Genomic DNA, 17,764 nt, shown 5'->3' on the forward strand with positions numbered 1-17,764 from the left:
CACATATGTGCACACACGCAGGCACATAGAATCACACACATACACATATACACACTCACACACACACGCATATTTGTGTACACACACATGTATATATTCACACACATATATGTATATACACACAAATACACACACACACACATTCACACTCACACTGCCACCCAGTTCTGCTCACTGGTAGTCCAAGCACAATGAGCACAACTGGCACACATCTGTGCAGCAATCTACACTTTCCTACAAGAGCTCTTGTCTCTCCATGCTCCCTCATGTGTAGTCTAGGACTCACGGAGGTGCCTAGTGCTCAGTACTGCTATGAGATGAGCAAGAGTGACTGATGGAAGTTGTGTGACAGGTTAACTGTAAATCTATGCGAAAAGGTTTGCAGGTTCCATAAGGAAATATTGTTAAAATAGAAATTGACAATTCACCTTGGGATCTTTTTAGAGATGAAGAGTGGATTTTAATAAACATGTAAGCTACGGCACAGGATTCTTTTTTATGCAAATATAATACATGAAAGCTTTGTGAAAAGTTCATGTAAACAATTTAAAACATGTTTTCCAGGCACTTCAATTTTAAGTGCATGACATTATGCAAGTCTGTAAAGCTGGCACTTTAGTGGCATTAAACATTAAGATTTATTTTCCCACTGAATGTAACAACAATTTGATAACAGCAAACACTGAAAAATGCTTCACAAAAGACTAACTCACTCTTACTTTTTGTTTTGTTGTTCTTGCTCCCAGTACTCACTACTCAGCTACTTTTTCAAGCTACTGGTTTATTTTCACAAGTTTCTGAGTTAGGGTGCTGGTGAGATCACTCAGCCTGACCAGAACTTGAATGATTCTCACAGCCCACATAAAGGCAGACGGAAAGAAATAACTCACAGAGCTTTCCTCTGACCCCTCCATATAGGCTACATGTGCATGCGCGCACACACACACACACACACACACACACACACACACACACACACACATACATACACACACATACACATACACACACACACAATGTAGCAGTAATTTATAAGTTTGGGTTGAGATAGGTTATGCACATGAATTAATGTGTGTGTGAGCAAACACAGAACATCTTTAAGGAGACAAAGAAATTCTGTTACTTCAACTCTCAATACACTTAATTTTTATCAGAATGTGAAATCACATACAGCTAAAAAGAACTTTTGTAGTGACCTTTTAACAGGTTACATTTGCAGGTCTTGTATACAACTTCAATCCCAGCACTCAACAGGCAGAGGCAGGTGGACCTGTGGGAGTTCAAGGCCAGCCTGGTCTACACAGTGAGCTTTAGGACAGCCAAGACTATGAAGAGAGACCCTGTCTCGAAAAACAAAAGATAAACAAAACAAACAAACAAAGCAGGTTATATTTAATTTCAAATAATATAAAACATCTACCATACTTCTACATTTTACATACAGTGTTAAAATAGACATTTCATATGGATGTCTCAATACTGGATGTATGGTTGAAAAAAAAAAAAGAAAGGATTCCTTAGCCAGGTTTTCAAGAAATAAGTGTCCTCATTAATTTTTAAAAATAGTCTTAAAGACCAAATCCAACTGAAAGTTTAAAAGCACCTTATTTTATAGGAAACCATGAGAAAAATTCTTCTATATTTAACTCCCCGCTCCAAATATGTCTAATTCTAGGCAGCAACTTCAAGGCTTGGTATCATAACACAAGATGTGACCAACATGAGTTTGTCCATCCTCATCTCCTTCGTCTATGGATGGGAGATGACACTCCTGATTCTCAGCTTTGCACCTATACTTGCAGTGACAGGAATGATTCAAACTGCAGCAATGGCTGGCTTCGCCAACAAGGATAAGCAAGAGCTTAAGCGTGCCGGGAAGGTAAGAACAGGTTCTTGTTTCCACTCTTGGGATGGCAATAACAGTATCTACTTATAGAACTGTGCATTAAACAAAACATCCCTGTTACACAGAACACTTGGGATGGCAACCAGAAGATAGCAAGCACCTATAACATGTCCTTCATTAATGCTGTTACTGTCAAGGGGAGGTTTCTAAACCCATGAATCCCCATTCTCTATTTACTGAATAATTAAAATGCCTCAAATAATAATTATGGGCATTTTATTTTTCATAATGTCAGGAAGTCTAACAGTTACTGAGTACAAGATATTGAGTGCATTGATATTGACATCTAAATAACTCTATTTTTAATCATCAATAATCGAAATGAACAATTCATGCAACTATATCTTCTTTGACACATTGGAGTTCCTCAGGATCAACCGCAGTAAAAGAAAAACAAAGAACACAGTTTTTGAGGTTTAGGAAAACCCTTCCATAGAGTTAACCATCTGTGATGAAAGAGGGTCATGTGACCTAATGACTGACTTCATGCAGGCATCCTCCCTGTATAGTGCTGTGGTATCAAGCATTTGTCCATCTTCTACCTACCTGTTCCTTTAGTGGCTAGCAAAGCATTGCTATCTCAGGTTGCCTACTGTTACATTGTGTTTTAATGCTCGGTCTGGGGAGGGGGAGGTATTCTGGGTTTGGTTTGGTTTAGGTAACTTTGTATACCACATTCCTTTTTATCAGGACAACATTTTAGAAGATGCAGCATGCAAATGGGAGATACCCATTCCCGGCCTTGGTTGGGGAGGAAAGGGTTTATTCAGCTTACACTTCCACATTGCTATTCATCACCAAAGGAAGTCAGGATGGCTTTTGCTCTCTTCACATGGCTCTGAGCACTGCCACATTGATGGCCTTCCTCTAATATGAAAATGACTTTAATGTCAAGTCCACAGTACAGTAACTGGGTTAGAGCTAGCATAGCATACACATCACAAATACTCTTAAGTGCAGACAGTTTCTTAGTGATCCAGTTCTCCCGATCCTTAGACCATTCCACATTTCTTAAATGAATATGGAGCCTTGGAATGTCTGCTTATGCTAGGTAAACTGAACTACTTAGCAAATATTTGTCTCAGGGATAGTGTTCACCCTCCCCGTATGCTTTTAAAATGGTGATAATTTGGAAATTTTCTAAATTATTAAGACATTAATTAGATATTTATCTCATTTTTTGTCATAAGATTAACCTGACACTATACAATTAGTAATTGCCTTTAAATTAGGCAATCCGAGTCTGTACCTGTAGCTTTTAACAAGTCAATTTAGCAGGCAGTGAGATGGCTCGGCAGATAAAGGCACTTGCTACCACACCTAATGACTGGAATTTGATTCTGGAACCCTGCACAGTGAAGGAAAAAACTATCACACAAAGTTGTTCTCTGCCTTCCCTATGGATGTAAAAGCACACCCCACCATCTCCCATCTACAAACACATACACAATCAATCAATCAATGTAAATTTAGAGTTTTAATAATAAAAGATGCTGGCCTTCTGGCTTAGGGTTTCTATTCCTGCACAAAACATCATGACCAAGAAGTAAGTTGGGGAGGAAAGGGTTTATTCAGCTTACACTTCCACACTGCTGTTCATCACCGAAGGAAGTCAGGACGGGAACTCACACAGGGCAGGAACTTAGAGGCAGGAACTGATGCAGAGGCCATGGAGGGATGTTACTTACTGGCTTGCTTCCCCTGGTTTGCTCAGCTTGCTCTCTTACAGAACCCAAGACTACCAGCCTACAATGGGTCCTCCCTCCTTGATCACTAATTGAGAAAATGCCTTACAGCTGGATCTCATGGAGGCATTTCCTCAAGGGAGGCTCCTCCCTGTGATGACTCCAGCTTGTGTCAAGTTGACACACAAAGCCAGGCAGTACATCTTACTTTTAGTTGCTTATGTAACTGGAAGAAATCATCAAATGTTTGGGTTTTTAATGTAAAATGGCTTTATTAGTTTTGCTTGTAGTATTTCTTGAGGCTTCGCAGGTGGCTCCAATAATTAAGAGCCCTTGCTGCTCTCCCAAAGCACCTGAGCTCAATTCCCAGCACCCACACAGTGGCTAACTCCAGTTACAGGGAATCCAATGTCTTCTGACCTCTGTAAGCACTGGCATGCACATGGTACGCAGACGTGCATGCAGGCAAGACGCGCATATGAAAAAATATATACATGTTGTTTAAGAGACTGGAGTCTTTTCCAGATTTCTTGAGTGATGTTCCTCTCTCCGTCGTGAAAAATAATTTTTAAAAAGTTTCTTAATGATGCTCATTTCCTTTTTTTCCCCTAAAACAAGACTCCAGCAGTCTGATCCATTTTCCTTGTAAACAACTGTTGTAAAAAAGTGAGGGGTTCTTTGAGATTAACGAAGTTATAAAGTTAAAGAGAACATGAACACTGAGAGCAGAGACTGAGGCCTAAATTTGTCCTCTAATAAATGTGAGGGGTTCCACCTGGGTCTCCTGTATGACCTTCCACGGAGGCAGTCTGAAACAAAATGTTACAACACTCTATTGTTTATCTTTCAAGCTAAAGTGCACTCTCAGCTTCAAATGTTAGCCAGAAGCCTCCCACATTCTGAAACCCACATAACTGTATTCTTTTTGAACAGTATTTCAACATAAAGAAACATTGGTCATATTTTAGTTACATACCTTTTTAAGTTTCCAGACTTCAACATGAGAAATGGTTTTGTCTTACAAAGAATTTTACAGTCACTCTGCGTGGTGCCTTGTCCTGTTTGGCTATGATTTGCAATTCTGTGACAGAATAATTACTTATTTGATTTTGCCTGCTATCTTTGATAAAAAAAATTGTTTCATAATTTATAAGAGCTTATTTGCAAGTGAACACGCTCTCCGATGTTTGATTTCTCTGCTGGGGAAACAATCGAAACTGATATTTGGTAAAGACTTAAGGGCCCTAAACTAGATGTATTAAATCTTTCCAAAGACATTTTCATCCTCTGGGGTGATTGCCAGGAGTAATTGCCAGAAAAAAAAAAAATGATTGACTTGAAATACTGTATTCCCTAGACTGGGTCACTACCAGGGAATTTAACATCACCAACATTATGTCTGTACTTTATTTTCTCACCTTATAAGATAGCAACAGAAGCTGTGGAGAACATACGTACGGTAGTGTCATTAACAAGAGAGAAAGCCTTTGAGCAAATGTATGAGGAGACGCTACGGACCCAACACAGGTGACTATAACTCAAGCCCACTCTACTGGCTTTCGTGCTCAGGGTGACCCTGGTGGTTTGCTTGCTTATCTATTTCCATGCTAATCTTTCCCAAAACCAACACATCCTAACTTCTCATGTGACTTCACCAAGAGGAAATCAAGTGCTAGCAGAACAAGAAAGTGTAGGTCCCCACATAATCACCCGGATCCTCTGTGAGGGCACAATGTCAACTTATTTCTGAAAGAAAGGAAAAAAAAATAGGATAGCTCACCCTTTTACATTAGATCTCTATCGCTTCTCGGCCTTTTGGCTAAGATCAAGTGTAGATCTCTAAGAGAACTTAAATGTGAAACAGATGTGTGTACCGAGCTTTTTTTTAACAGCCCTTATGACACAGCCTCTGGCTCTGTATTAATCAGAGAGATAGTTTTGTTCTCATTTGAGCTGATGTCTGTGGTCTGCACCTTCCACTGATTGCCACTATGTATTCTACTAATGTAAGGCCATGATGGAAATTAAAGAATACTTCTAACTACTGAGCACCTCTCCTTAACTTTTACGTTAGTTATTCTTTCCCGACACCTGCCCACGCATTTGAAAGTAAAGGCAAGCATGGTACAGTAAGCCATCTGCAGAAATAGACAGAATCGCCTGTCTTCTCAGCAATAACTTTGAAATCCTTAGGAAAATGTATATCCACAGAATTATAGCTTTTCAAAGGTCTCAACGTTTATCCCTCTGAGTTTAGTCTATTGACCTTTTACCACCCGTGCCCTGTCATTTGGTAATTGTGTATTTCAGAAATGCCTTGAAGAGAGCACATATCACTGGAAGCTGTTATGCGGTCAGCCATGCTTTTGTGCATTTCGCCCACGCAGCAGGGTTCCGGTTTGGAGCCTATTTGATTCAAGCTGGACGGATGACGCCCGAAGGCATGTTCATGTAAGTTGTGCAAATACTTAAAGGCTGAAAGTGGGTTATGCACACATATCTAGTTTATGGAGGATTCTCACCTAGATCCCATGTGGAAGAAGGCTTCTTGAAACATTTAAGTGTATCTATAATGTGTATGTCATTTCGCTTTTAATCAACAAATAACATTTGTGTCTATTTACAGGGCAAACTACCATGGTTTGACAGATGTTACATTGTGTAATGATTCAATCAAGGTTGATTCTTTTGTTGGCCGTACTTGTTAGCTGTAAGAAGCACAGCATAACTAAACTTGGTGCGGTAACTCTGAATGCACCACGTACACACTGATGCAGTGCAAATGATCTGTAGTGAACACCCAAATAAATTATTCTCAGCTTCAGTCCATCACAGTGTGGGTTACAGGAGCAAATCTCATTTCCTGGGGAACTCAGAGGTGTCATGGAGTTTCCCCATGTAGAGAAGATGGCTTTCACCAGTTAGAGCACAAGTCAGGAATCAGGAATTAGCCATTGTTACAGCTTCCTCCCAAAGTGGTTTGTGGCAGCTTCTGCAGTCAGATCCTGTTTATACTGAGAGGACTTTCTTCACTCAATAGGAACAACTAACTGTTGCAACTGGAAAAGTTTTGAATGTTATTTTTCAGTTGCCCCAACCTAAAGTGTCAGAAATGTTGCTATTTATATTGCAATTCTCATTGTTAGCTATCTACAGCTACAGAAAAGTTATATTTTTTATTATTTTATTTATTTACATTTCAAATGTTACTCCCCCCCTTACAGTCCCCCCTCCAGGAGCCTGCCTCTAAGAGGGTGCTCCCCCACCCACCCACCCACTCCCACCTCTGCCTGCACATTAAAGCAAGGCTCAGTCCCTAATGATAATGGCTTTGTTCTAAGCCTGGGGCTGTTTGGGAAATACTAGGGCTCCTCCTAGGGTCTTGGCCTCCTACAGCTCGATAGTCCCTGTTCCTTCCTCCCTGGGACTTCTTTGTAGTTTGAGGACATGTTCAAGTAAAAGAAATGATCGAAACTCATTCGAAGTCCTGTAATGTTGAGATAGTTTTAAATAATTTTTATTTTTCACTCACACAAAAATGTCTTTGTTTATAAATGTCCCGGGACAATCCTTTGCTCAACGCCAGAAAGAAACAATATGCAAGTCACCAAATCAGCATTCCTGAATCTTACCAGCTAACTGTAAACAGTGGGTCCACAAGAACTGTGCTTCACAAGTTGTCCCTAAAGATGGGTTCCTTTCAAACAAATATCTGCATTTAAAACTACAACAGAGCAGGGCTTGGTGGCGCAGGACTTTAATCCCAGCAGGCAGATCTCTGAGAGATAGAGGCCATTGCTGTTAGTGCGAATCTGTAAAAACACAATTAAGGCATATTGCCTTGGGCTTCATTCTGATTGCTTAGACCAGTTTGTCAAATTAACAAGAAACAAAACCCAGAATCACATGGATTCATTTAACTGGTTCACAGACCTGGTTAAATTAACTCTTTGCTCTGGTTCTGGGGTCATGTGGCCACTCCCAGGATTGAAAATTCATTGTCTTTCAAAGTTTGATTTTCAAACAAATACTAGAAACTTAGAGCCGCTGCCCTCTGTAACCCTCCAAGCCCTGTAAATGCCCAGGGCACTGTGCCTGAAGGGTATCTGGCAAGCCTTCTGAACACAGTCGGGAATGTAGCCTGTCCTGTGATCCTTAACTCTCACAGCAGACAGTTCATCCTCTCATTGGTATTTTTTTTTTTTATCACTACTCTTCTTTGCTTTTTGATTTGTTTTGTGTTTTTAATTGTTTCTTTTATTTTTTCGAGATTAGAATATAATTACATCATTTCTCTCTACTACTTCTTTCTAAACTCCCCCGTGTGCTCTTTTTCCGCTCTCTTTCAAATTCTCCACCTCTTTCATAGCCTTGTTTGGCTGGAACTTGCTGTGTGGACCAGACTGTCTTTGAACTTAGAGACATCTGCCTGCTTCTGTCTCTGCCCCTGGAGTGCTGGGATCAAAGGTATGCACCGGCATGCCTGACTTTCTTTGCTTTTTAATCACCTAAGAAAAAGAAAAGAGTCTTCCCCTCACCCATGTCAGTGTCTCTATATTCTGTCAACTATCCCGAGGACAAGCCTCTTTCCACATCAGTAAAAAGACATTATCAAGGTCATCGCTGACCTCCTCTATCAGTCATGAGCCCTCAATTCTCCCGCCCCTTCATCCAGGCCTTTGCAGCACGCTCATTCCAGAATTTCCTCCTGCTGTTTCTCTAGGCTTTTCTAAGTTATTGGTCCCAGTTTTTCTACTTTCTTTATGGTTCTGGGTTTCTGTGTGTGGAAGGGCTGTAGAGTTCACAGACCTTCCAGTTAGGTAGAGTCACAGGTAAGCTCAGCTTTCTTAGTTCTAGTTCACAGAACATGACCAGCACATCTATGTAGTACCAGTGCGCTCTCTCTCTCTCTCTCTCTCTCTCTCTCTCTCTCTCTCTCTCTCTCTCTCTCCACACACACACACACACACACACACACTAGTAATTCTGAATAGTGCCGTGATGATATTTCCCAGAGCCAGGAAGGAACAACCGTCTAAGCTAGAGGCAGAGTAGTATAACATGATATAGACTTGTAGACTGAGAACTGTTTTAAAGCATATATATATATATATATATATAGAGAGAGAGAGAGAGAGAGAGAGAGAGAGAGAGAGAGAGAGAGGCTAATATACCCTCTACTATATACCCATGTGTCTAACATACCCATGTGTCTCAAGTGTCCCTTAGGATACCAAGACTATGCGCCTTACCCAATCTAGAGAGGCAGAGGACTTTCTTTCTAATCACCCAATTGAATAGAAAAAGTTCAAAAAGGAAACAAACCTCCTCCTCCTAGAAACCTCTCAGGAGTTAAATCTAATCCTCTTGCACTGGTCTCTTGGATGGTTTTCCAAGTCATCAATCTCAGAGTTGGTTTTAAAAGGTAGTGCTTAGAGCTCACCCTAATTTACACCGTGATTTACAGACCTGATATAGAGACAGAAATATGGATTCTAATTAAACATCCCAGATTATCCCAAGGCCCACACACTTTCCAAGGTCACACGCTTTTAAGAAACATGAACACCAGAACTATAGTCTACTCTGTTCTCCACACCAGAATAAATTTTTTTATTCATTTACTTAGTCTACTACCAGGAACTTTCCTAGAACTATGGAAAAGTTGGGGAAGTCATGTTTTAGCTTATTGTTAAAATAATGATGTATGGAGCATGAAATGACTTAGCAGGTAGAGGCACTTGCTGCATGAACCAGATGATCTAATTTCAATCCATGGAGCCCATACAGAGAAAGGAGAAAACCAACTGTATAGTGTTTCCCTGGCCTCCACATCCATGCTGTGGCATGTCCTTCTCTCCATTACATCACACGTCACAGCCTGTCACACGCAAGCAAAACGAATAAAATAGTGACAATGACAATAGTATACTTTGCCCAATAAAATATGAGTGTACTTTTTTCAAGACTTATAAGTACGGGTGTGGGGAAACTGTCTCTTCAAATGTGTCGGTGTGGTGAGAAGTGCAGGTGTACAGACAGTACCACAGCGCAGTCCCCTCATGCAGTCACATGAGTTTGTCGTGCTGTTGATGAGGGGAAGAGCCTCTTGATAAAGGGAGCATGCATGCCTGTGACAAGAACTGACCAGTGTCACCTGCACCGCTGTAGAAGTTTCCCTGAGGTGAGGATAATAAGATTTTTATTCTGTTGACTTTGGGCTAGGGATCAGTGCTGTGTTTTATAAAAATAGAGAAGGAATATGTTTGGTGGATGTAATGTCAGGTACAGGGGAAGGGGGTGCCCCTGAGGAACCAGCCACAAGACAGTATAGTATAGAATAGAATTTATTCAGGGCATGGGGATGGGAGTTGAGGGGGTAGAGACAGAGAAAGGTGTGGTGGGGAGAGGCCAGCCATGAGCACGTGGACAGGAAGGAAAGGAATGGGGAGAGAAGGAGCAGGAGCAAGAGGGCAGAGCAAGAGCAAGAAGGCAAGAGAGACAGGAGGGGGCAAGTAGCCCTTTTTATAGTGAGTCAGACACACCTGGCTATTGTCAGGTAATGTGAGGCAGAACCTAGACAAAATGCCAACAATTGGGGATTGCAGAAAAGCCCCTGTGTAGGCTCCTCGAACTGGGGGAGGAGGGTAGTAAAATACCCCCCTCACTGTTAGCCTGATAGTGCTCAGTTGATTACTTCACTATGAATGTACAGAGTTTGAGGATATAAAGTAAGTTTAGTTTCCCCTGTCTCATTCTGCATTAATAAAGTAGGTATCCTATCAAAAGCCTGTTATACTAGCACTTTCGAGGCTGAGGCAGGAGGACTGAAAATTGAAGGCCAACCTAGGTACACAGTGAGTTCTAGGCCAGCAGGAACTATATAACAAGACTTTATCCAAGAGCAAAATCTGAGAGGTTTGGTACTGGTGCCACTAGGCAGGGTCCGAGCTCACGCGTCTTCACAATAGAAGCCAGAAACTGTTGGTAACCAGCAGAGGCTTCTGGACCATCCCACCATGACGACTTCAGGCTTTCCTCTAGCTGCGAGCCACCTTCCTCTTTGTGGTACACAAAGCTCAGCCCTGTACCACCCCCCCACCAAATGAAATCCAGACAGTACACTATAGTAATAATAAGGGCTTGGAAACTTCCTAAGGTCAATGCATGTGTGCGTCGTGCGTGTGTGCGTGTGTGTGCGCGTGTGTGCCTGTTTCCGTCCTTCAAAATCTAAATACATTCTCAACAGACAGCCACCCTGAACTTTCGGAATAAAATGTAGCTATCAAAACTATAGCAACACAGCTTCTTTTTAAATGAATACTAATGGCAGACTGATACTTTGAAACAACTAAGGGCTAGAAAGAAGCTCTGTAGGCCTTCCTGGCCATCTTTGCTTAGGAGAACTGATCTTTGTAATTGAGACAGCCACCTCAGTTAGCAAGCAGGAGTGACTTCTTGGGCCCTGCATGACAACTGTCCACTCCTTCTGGTTCCTTCCCAGGAGTTATAAGAAAGGCCACATAAGTCAACCAGATAAATAGAGAAGGGATCTACAGAGAGAAGTCAAAATAGAATGGAGGTCTAAGTCCTGTGTAGATCCTAGGAGAGAGACAAGGGCTAATGAAACATAGCATGAAGGCGGACACCATGCTTACCACCAGAAAGTGCAGCATGTGAAGGAAACACAGTCAGCAGGATTTGCTCACTTTGCACTCTGTGTGATCTTGGGCCAACTGTGTAAGTTTCACAAGCTGGGGTTTCCTAATTTGTGAACTGGGAAGTTCCTGGCCTAATTATCTCCTAGGTGGTCAGATTGTATCATGTGTTTGAAAACATTCACCAGCTTCAGAGAACCAAGTAAATCTCAGTGGTTTGTGGTATCCCTTCATCCATCATGAATAGGATGTGGAGTGGGAAGAGAGGGCCTCTGACTTGTATCTGGATGAAAGAAGGAAGAGGATAATGAGCCAGTTCTTTAAATGAACACTGCCAGGGTGACAGCTACTCTTCTTTCTACCCAAAGAGGACTTGATACTCTGGGGTATTGACTGCTATAATGAGACCTACTGTGTACTATATCTCTAAAAGTGTGAAAGCTCCCAGTAACTCTTCATTCCATGAAAGAAACAACACACAGATTCCTTTGTTAACACTTATACTCCAGGTGCTGTACATCATTTAATTCTGATAACCACCAGGGAACTTGTAGAAATTCTCAGCTCCTGTTTACAATTAAGAGTCAGACATGCAGGGCAGATAAGCAGGAATTTAGATGTGATCCTGGGAACCAGTTTGAGGAACATTAAACCTCCTCTTGGGATAGGTCAATCACTCAGGGTTTATAAACTGGAACGGGGCTCAGGGGAGACACATGATTGGTGAAGCTGCTACTTACCCCTGTTTGGATCAGCTGGGTTAAAACTGGAATCGCTCATGTCTGTGCTTTAGGGGTTTATTTCTATTTAACAGCTATAGTACGTGTTGGTATTTGCAGTGATAAGAAGCTGTCAGTGCTGTCCACGTTAGAGAATCCACGTAAGTAAGATACAAGGCTTAAGAGTGCCAGGCTGCTCCTTCCTAACTCCCTGCTCACCCTTCTCGCTCACTCTGCCAACACCAAGGGTTTCATGATCGATTCAGTGGCATATGCTGTACTAAAATTTCTTCCCAAGGACAACACAGGTATATGAAGACAGGGTATGTATGAAAACTCATCATAAACCCCATTACTTTGTGTGCCAATTCAAAAAAATAATTTTAAAAGAGAAGACTGTCTGGGAGTGGAGCTCCAAGAGTGGGATGCTTGTCTAGCTACATAGGAATCCAGTTCAAATCAGTTTGTACAGTGAACTCTTGTTTGAGCCTTATTTACTTCCTGCTTTACATATTTGTGCATCAAGAGTTAGTTCAATAGGAGAATCACTTACGACCTGTGGTGTGTTTCATGTTCAGTGTCATGAGTGTACTTTAGTAACTTTAAGTATCTATCAATATATCTGACTAGTCTCATGGCTAACCTCTGGGTGAGATGCCCAAAGCCAAGTTTGGCATGGAGTTTGAGGGTACATTTCTCTGATTGGACCCTCCATCTAGATGCCCCAGGAGTTTGAGCAGGATTTGAAGGATCTGGTTTGACTGTATTGTAGAGCTCAGCCCTGGACGCTGTATATTAAATGCCTATTGAGTTGTAAAGATTTGCAGTTCAGCTCACTGCTAGTTAAGTCAGTCTAGGGAGATGAGATCATAAACCAGGTATCTAGGTATCTCCATGTTTTAGGTCATTGCCCTCCTACAAGAACAAGGCTTTAAGGAAAGCCCCTCTGAGTAACATTCCCATTTTAATGAGGAAACTGACAAGGGCAGAAAGCTCAGATTATCTGTGCCTAATGCTTAAAAGGACTCTAAAAGTAGAAATTTTAGGATGGATGAATATTTAGGCACATACTAAACCACATCATAGTAGATTTAGTAAGAATTACCTCATAGCCTCATATACTTGAATGCTTAGTCCCTAGAGAGTGGAACTTTTCGAAAGGGTTAGGATAAGGAGATGTGGCCTTACTGGAAGAAGAGTATCACTGGGGGAGGGATTTGAGGTTTCAAAAGCTCATGCCAGGCCCTGCCTCTCTCACTAATGTCTGTAGACCAGGATGTGAACCTCTCAGCTACTTCCTCAGTACCATCTCTGCCAGTGTGCCATCATGCTCCCCACCTTGATAATAATGAACTAAGCTTCCGAAACTGTAATCAGGCCCCCAATTAAATGTTCTCTTTCATAAAAGTCACCATGGTTGCCTTAGTCAGGGTTCCTATTCCTGCACAAACATCATGACCAAGAAGCAAGTTGAGGAGGAAAGGGTTTATTCAGCTTACACTTCCACGTCACTGTTCATCACCAAAGGAAGTCAGGACTGGAACCCAAGCAGGTCAGAAGGCAGGAGCTGATGCAAAGGCCCTGAAGGGATGTTACTTACTGGCTTGCTTCCCCTGGCTTGCTCAGCTTCCTCGCTTATAGAACCCAAGACTACCAGCCCATGGTTGGCACCACGCAGAAGGTCCTTTCCCCTTGATTACTAGTTGAGAAAATGCCTTACAGCTGGATCTCATGGAGCCATTTCCTCAACTGAGGCTCCTTTCTCTGTGATAACTTCAGCTTGTGTCAAGTTGACACATAAATCCAGTACAATTGTGTCTCTTCACAGCAATAAAGCAGTGACTAAGAAACACACTAGGCTTTCTCAGTTGCTGACTTCTGAGAACTTGTAAAGCTCCACCTTATAATTTAGGTCCCAGGTCACCACACTCCTAGTACATCTGTCTTCCCATCTCACCTTCTGAATCCTGATCTTAGGTCAGACTGAGACTTCAGTTTGATCCAGCCTGAATTTCCCTTGCATTTAAAACAAATACATCAGGGCGCAGAGACACTCCTGTTATTCCAGTTCTCAGTAGACTGAGGCAAGGGATCTGGAATTCAAGACCAGCCTGGCTTGTTTAGTAAACTTAAGAATAGCCTAAGTGACATAGAGAAACATTGTATCAAATAACCACAAGCAAGTTAGCCTGTTACCTAAATTTGACAGTTCTTCTTGTTACAGCTTTATATCTAGTTTCTACATGGCATTTTGAGCCATTAAACAATCTCTTTAAAGAGTAATAAAAATTTGTTAGTAAGTACCAAAGAACTATTGACAACAGTAGTTTTAGCTACAAATACCCTGTAAAGTGTGTGTTTGTATATTTTCTTCTGTGTTTCTTTATAAAACTAGCAGGACTAGATGTGGGGGGGTGTTGGTGTCCGAGTCAAAGTCACTGGAGAGATCACAGCCCCCAACCTTTGAGAGGTGACAGGGTAACAAAGAATGAAATTCATGAGGAGGGGTTGGGGATTTAGCTCAGTGGTAGAGCGCTTGCCTAGGAAGCGCAAGGCCCTGGGTTCGGTCCCCAGCTCCGAAAAAAAGAATTTTAAAAAAAAAAAAGAAAGAAAAGAAATTCATGAGGAATCCAATCATATCTGGGTCTTGGTTTGGTTTGGTTTGGTTTTTGAGACAAAGTTTCTCTACATAACCCTGGCTGGCCAAGGTTTACTGTGAAGACCTTGCTGACTTAGAACTGACAAAGATCTGCCTGTCTCTGCCTCTTGACTGCAGGGATTACAGTGGTACACTATGCTGCCAGTCCCCTGGACATGCTGATGATAGATCAAGGCAAACAAGTACTGGGGTCCAAAATGCCCTTTCACCTAGTGCTTAAATGTTGTGGTGAAGTGTGTCCCACTGTGTCTGAATTATTCTTTATTTGTACATCTAAAATGAAACAGAAAAATAGGAAGAAGATGTGTGTTAGGTCACAACTCTATGAATGCCCTGTGTGCTATCAAACACCATTGGCCCGCTTGCCGGGTTATAATAAACATGTCGAAACTGAGATCAGAATGTGCAACAAACTACAGGAGCACAGTTCCTCCTCTATGCTTGGCTGAAGTGTCCTTTAGTCACCACAGGAAGGGTAAGAAAGTGTAAGTGCACGTTTTGCCCTCCAAAGAGTGCAAAGCTTAAGGCAGAGGATTAATCTAACCCAGTTTCAGTCACCTGCTCTAACTACATTGCATGTAAACAGAGGGGACCTGCATCAGATCTCCCTATTGTCAGTGAGCTTCCGGTCAAATCTCTAACAATCTCACCCTTATCAAAGGTTTCATGTTCACTGGCAGGAATGTTTGATCATTAATCACAAGAGGCATTTTTCAGATAACCCAAAGATTGTTTTGCTGTACAGATCACCTGGCAGAAGGCTGTAAGGAGATGCCATTGTTGACCCTTCGGTATCAGTGGTGCTGTCTGACTTCTGCTCACACATGCTCTGCAAGTTCTGCTATTACTGTAGACCCGAGACACTGACTGTCTTATCTTTCAACAGAGTCTTTACTGCCATTGCATACGGGGCTATGGCCATTGGAGAAACGCTTGTTTGGGCTCCTGAATATTCCAAAGCCAAGGCTGGAGCAGCACATCTCTTTGCTTTGCTGAAAAATAAGCCAAGTATAGACAGCTGCAGTCAAAACGGAGAAAAACCAGTAAGCATACCATAGAATATCCTGCTAAGATCAGGAGCTGGAAGCTCGTCTAGAAGAATCTTAGCTTCTCCAGGAGGAGGACCTTATCGCAGTCAGATTCTCGCCTCTACACCTAAAATATGTTTTATGTTTTTTAAAAAAGAAATGTCGGGGTTGGCGATTTAGCTCAGTGGTAGAGCGCTTGCCTAGCAAGCTCAAGGCACTGGGTTCGGGCCCCAGCTCCAGAAGAAAAAAAAAATGTTTAAGTTTACATGCCTAATACCATAAGAATGCTCAATGAAAGATTGATTACTAAGCCAAAATGTATTTAGATAACGGTGGTTTTGGTCTCGAATTCATCCATTTTTTTTTCTAATCACATTTTCAAGGCAAATAATGCCTTTTGTGTCAAACAGTTTTTCATGGAAAACATATTGTTTCCATGAAAGAGGAGGACTGAATACATTTACTATTGTACACACTTTTAACTTTAAGAAACCATGAGTATTGAAAAAGAAACAACAGAGCACTAATTTGAAAATACACTTCTGGGTAACAGTCCTATAACGTATAGACATTAAGTACATGTTCAGTGTCAAAACCTTTCTAGGAATCTTATATGTAAAAATTAGAATCATTGTTAAGTATGGACTTTTCATTTAAAAACTACACTATTTATCCCTAATAGATTTGCTTATATGACAGTTTAAGATGACAAAGTTTCAGTGGAGGTATAAAATTAATGAGCTGCTTGTGGGGAATATTTGGTAACAGAAATAAAAAATATTTTAAAAGTCTCAAAGTGGGATACTCAAAGGCACATCACAGAAAAAGCAAGCTTATTGGAAAGTAAAGAACACAAGACTATTTAAGATCTTGGGATTTCTAAGTGTATAATGCTACTTTTGTTCCTCTCTAAAAGTTCAAAGAGAAATTGAGTATCTCACAGATATGTCCCCTTTAGAACTATGTGCATATAAAAGCTGAGGAAAAGGAAGAGAAAGGGAAGAAGGGATAAGCTATATGCGTGACACAGAACACAAATATTTCATATGAAGACTACAAACTACTCAGTGTTTTATTTAATACAAAATATTTCAGATTATCACTTCTGCTTGAAAAATTGAAATCTGAATGAATAAATTCCACATATTAATATAGACTAAAGCTAGCTGACAGATTACATTTTTCTCCCCATTTATGTAAGGCTGAAAGTTTCCATATTGTAATTAAAAATAATAAGAATAAACTCTGAAATGTGTTAAGATCTAAGGATTTTTCTAGGACACTTCTCTGTGACTTTCCAAAGGCAACAGAACACGTGCAGAAATAATTGCTCTATCCATTTTCTGCTGTGTTTTAACACAGAAGCAATAGTGTATGTTTGTAGGGGCAAAATGGAAAATAAACAAATCAAAAATAAGTGACTTCTATTCCCCTCTTAGCTCTGGTGCGTGTCACACGGTGGATATTTTATTCTGCTGCTAGAACCTCATCTGATCGTTTCAAACATGTTTTGTTTGTATTTGTAGGCTCGCGTTTGAGACAAGATTGCACATCTGTTGTGCAGGCTGGCCTCAAACTCATTATGTAGCCAAAAGGGATTTCTGAATGTCTGATGGGAGGATCGGATATTCCTCCATCTCCCAAATGCCACGGTCACTCCACCTAGCATGCACAGTACTGGGGATCTAACCTAGGACTTCTCAAATGCTAAGCAAATGCTCCTCCACTGAGCTCCACACCTACCCCCCACCGAACATGCTTTGTACTTTTTCTCCTAAGCTCAGAAGACTGCACATGATTATTAAATATGACTATTAAGGTCTTTGTCTATCTAAAGTCCAACTTTAGCCTGCATTTACCTTGATCACAAAAGCCAAAAAATACTTTAATGTATTAAAGAATGTTATTCAGTGGTAGCATGTATGAAGCTCTGGCCTTGACTTCCAGAAATACACACGCACACACCCACAGAGGAGAGGTACTAAGAGAGAAAAAGAGGAGAGGGAGGGAGAGAAGAAAGACCAACTGTGAATTTTAAAAGAACCCAAATCTTTGAACCAAAGATAAATAAAATAAAATAAGTAATCATCATTTAGTTATAGTCCTAGA

At 41.1% G+C, this 17,764-nt stretch overlaps 1 protein-coding gene across 1 annotated transcript in view; it reads left to right on the plus strand.

The window, feature by feature from the left end:
• The window catches only part of Abcb5 (ATP binding cassette subfamily B member 5), a 91,275-nt gene that overhangs the window by 65,163 nt on the left and 8,348 nt on the right, over positions 1-17,764 (plus strand). The window contains exons 20-23 of the mRNA XM_032908872.1: positions 1,676-1,879; positions 5,018-5,118; positions 5,902-6,042; positions 15,514-15,670. Coding sequence (XP_032764763.1) covers positions 1,676-1,879; positions 5,018-5,118; positions 5,902-6,042; positions 15,514-15,670 — 603 coding nt within the window. The remainder of the gene's footprint in view (positions 1-1,675; positions 1,880-5,017; positions 5,119-5,901; positions 6,043-15,513; positions 15,671-17,764) is intronic.

Source organism: Rattus rattus, chromosome 7 (genome assembly GCF_011064425.1).
Source record: "Rattus rattus isolate New Zealand chromosome 7, Rrattus_CSIRO_v1, whole genome shotgun sequence".
Classification (NCBI taxonomy): Eukaryota; Metazoa; Chordata; class Mammalia; order Rodentia; family Muridae; genus Rattus; species Rattus rattus.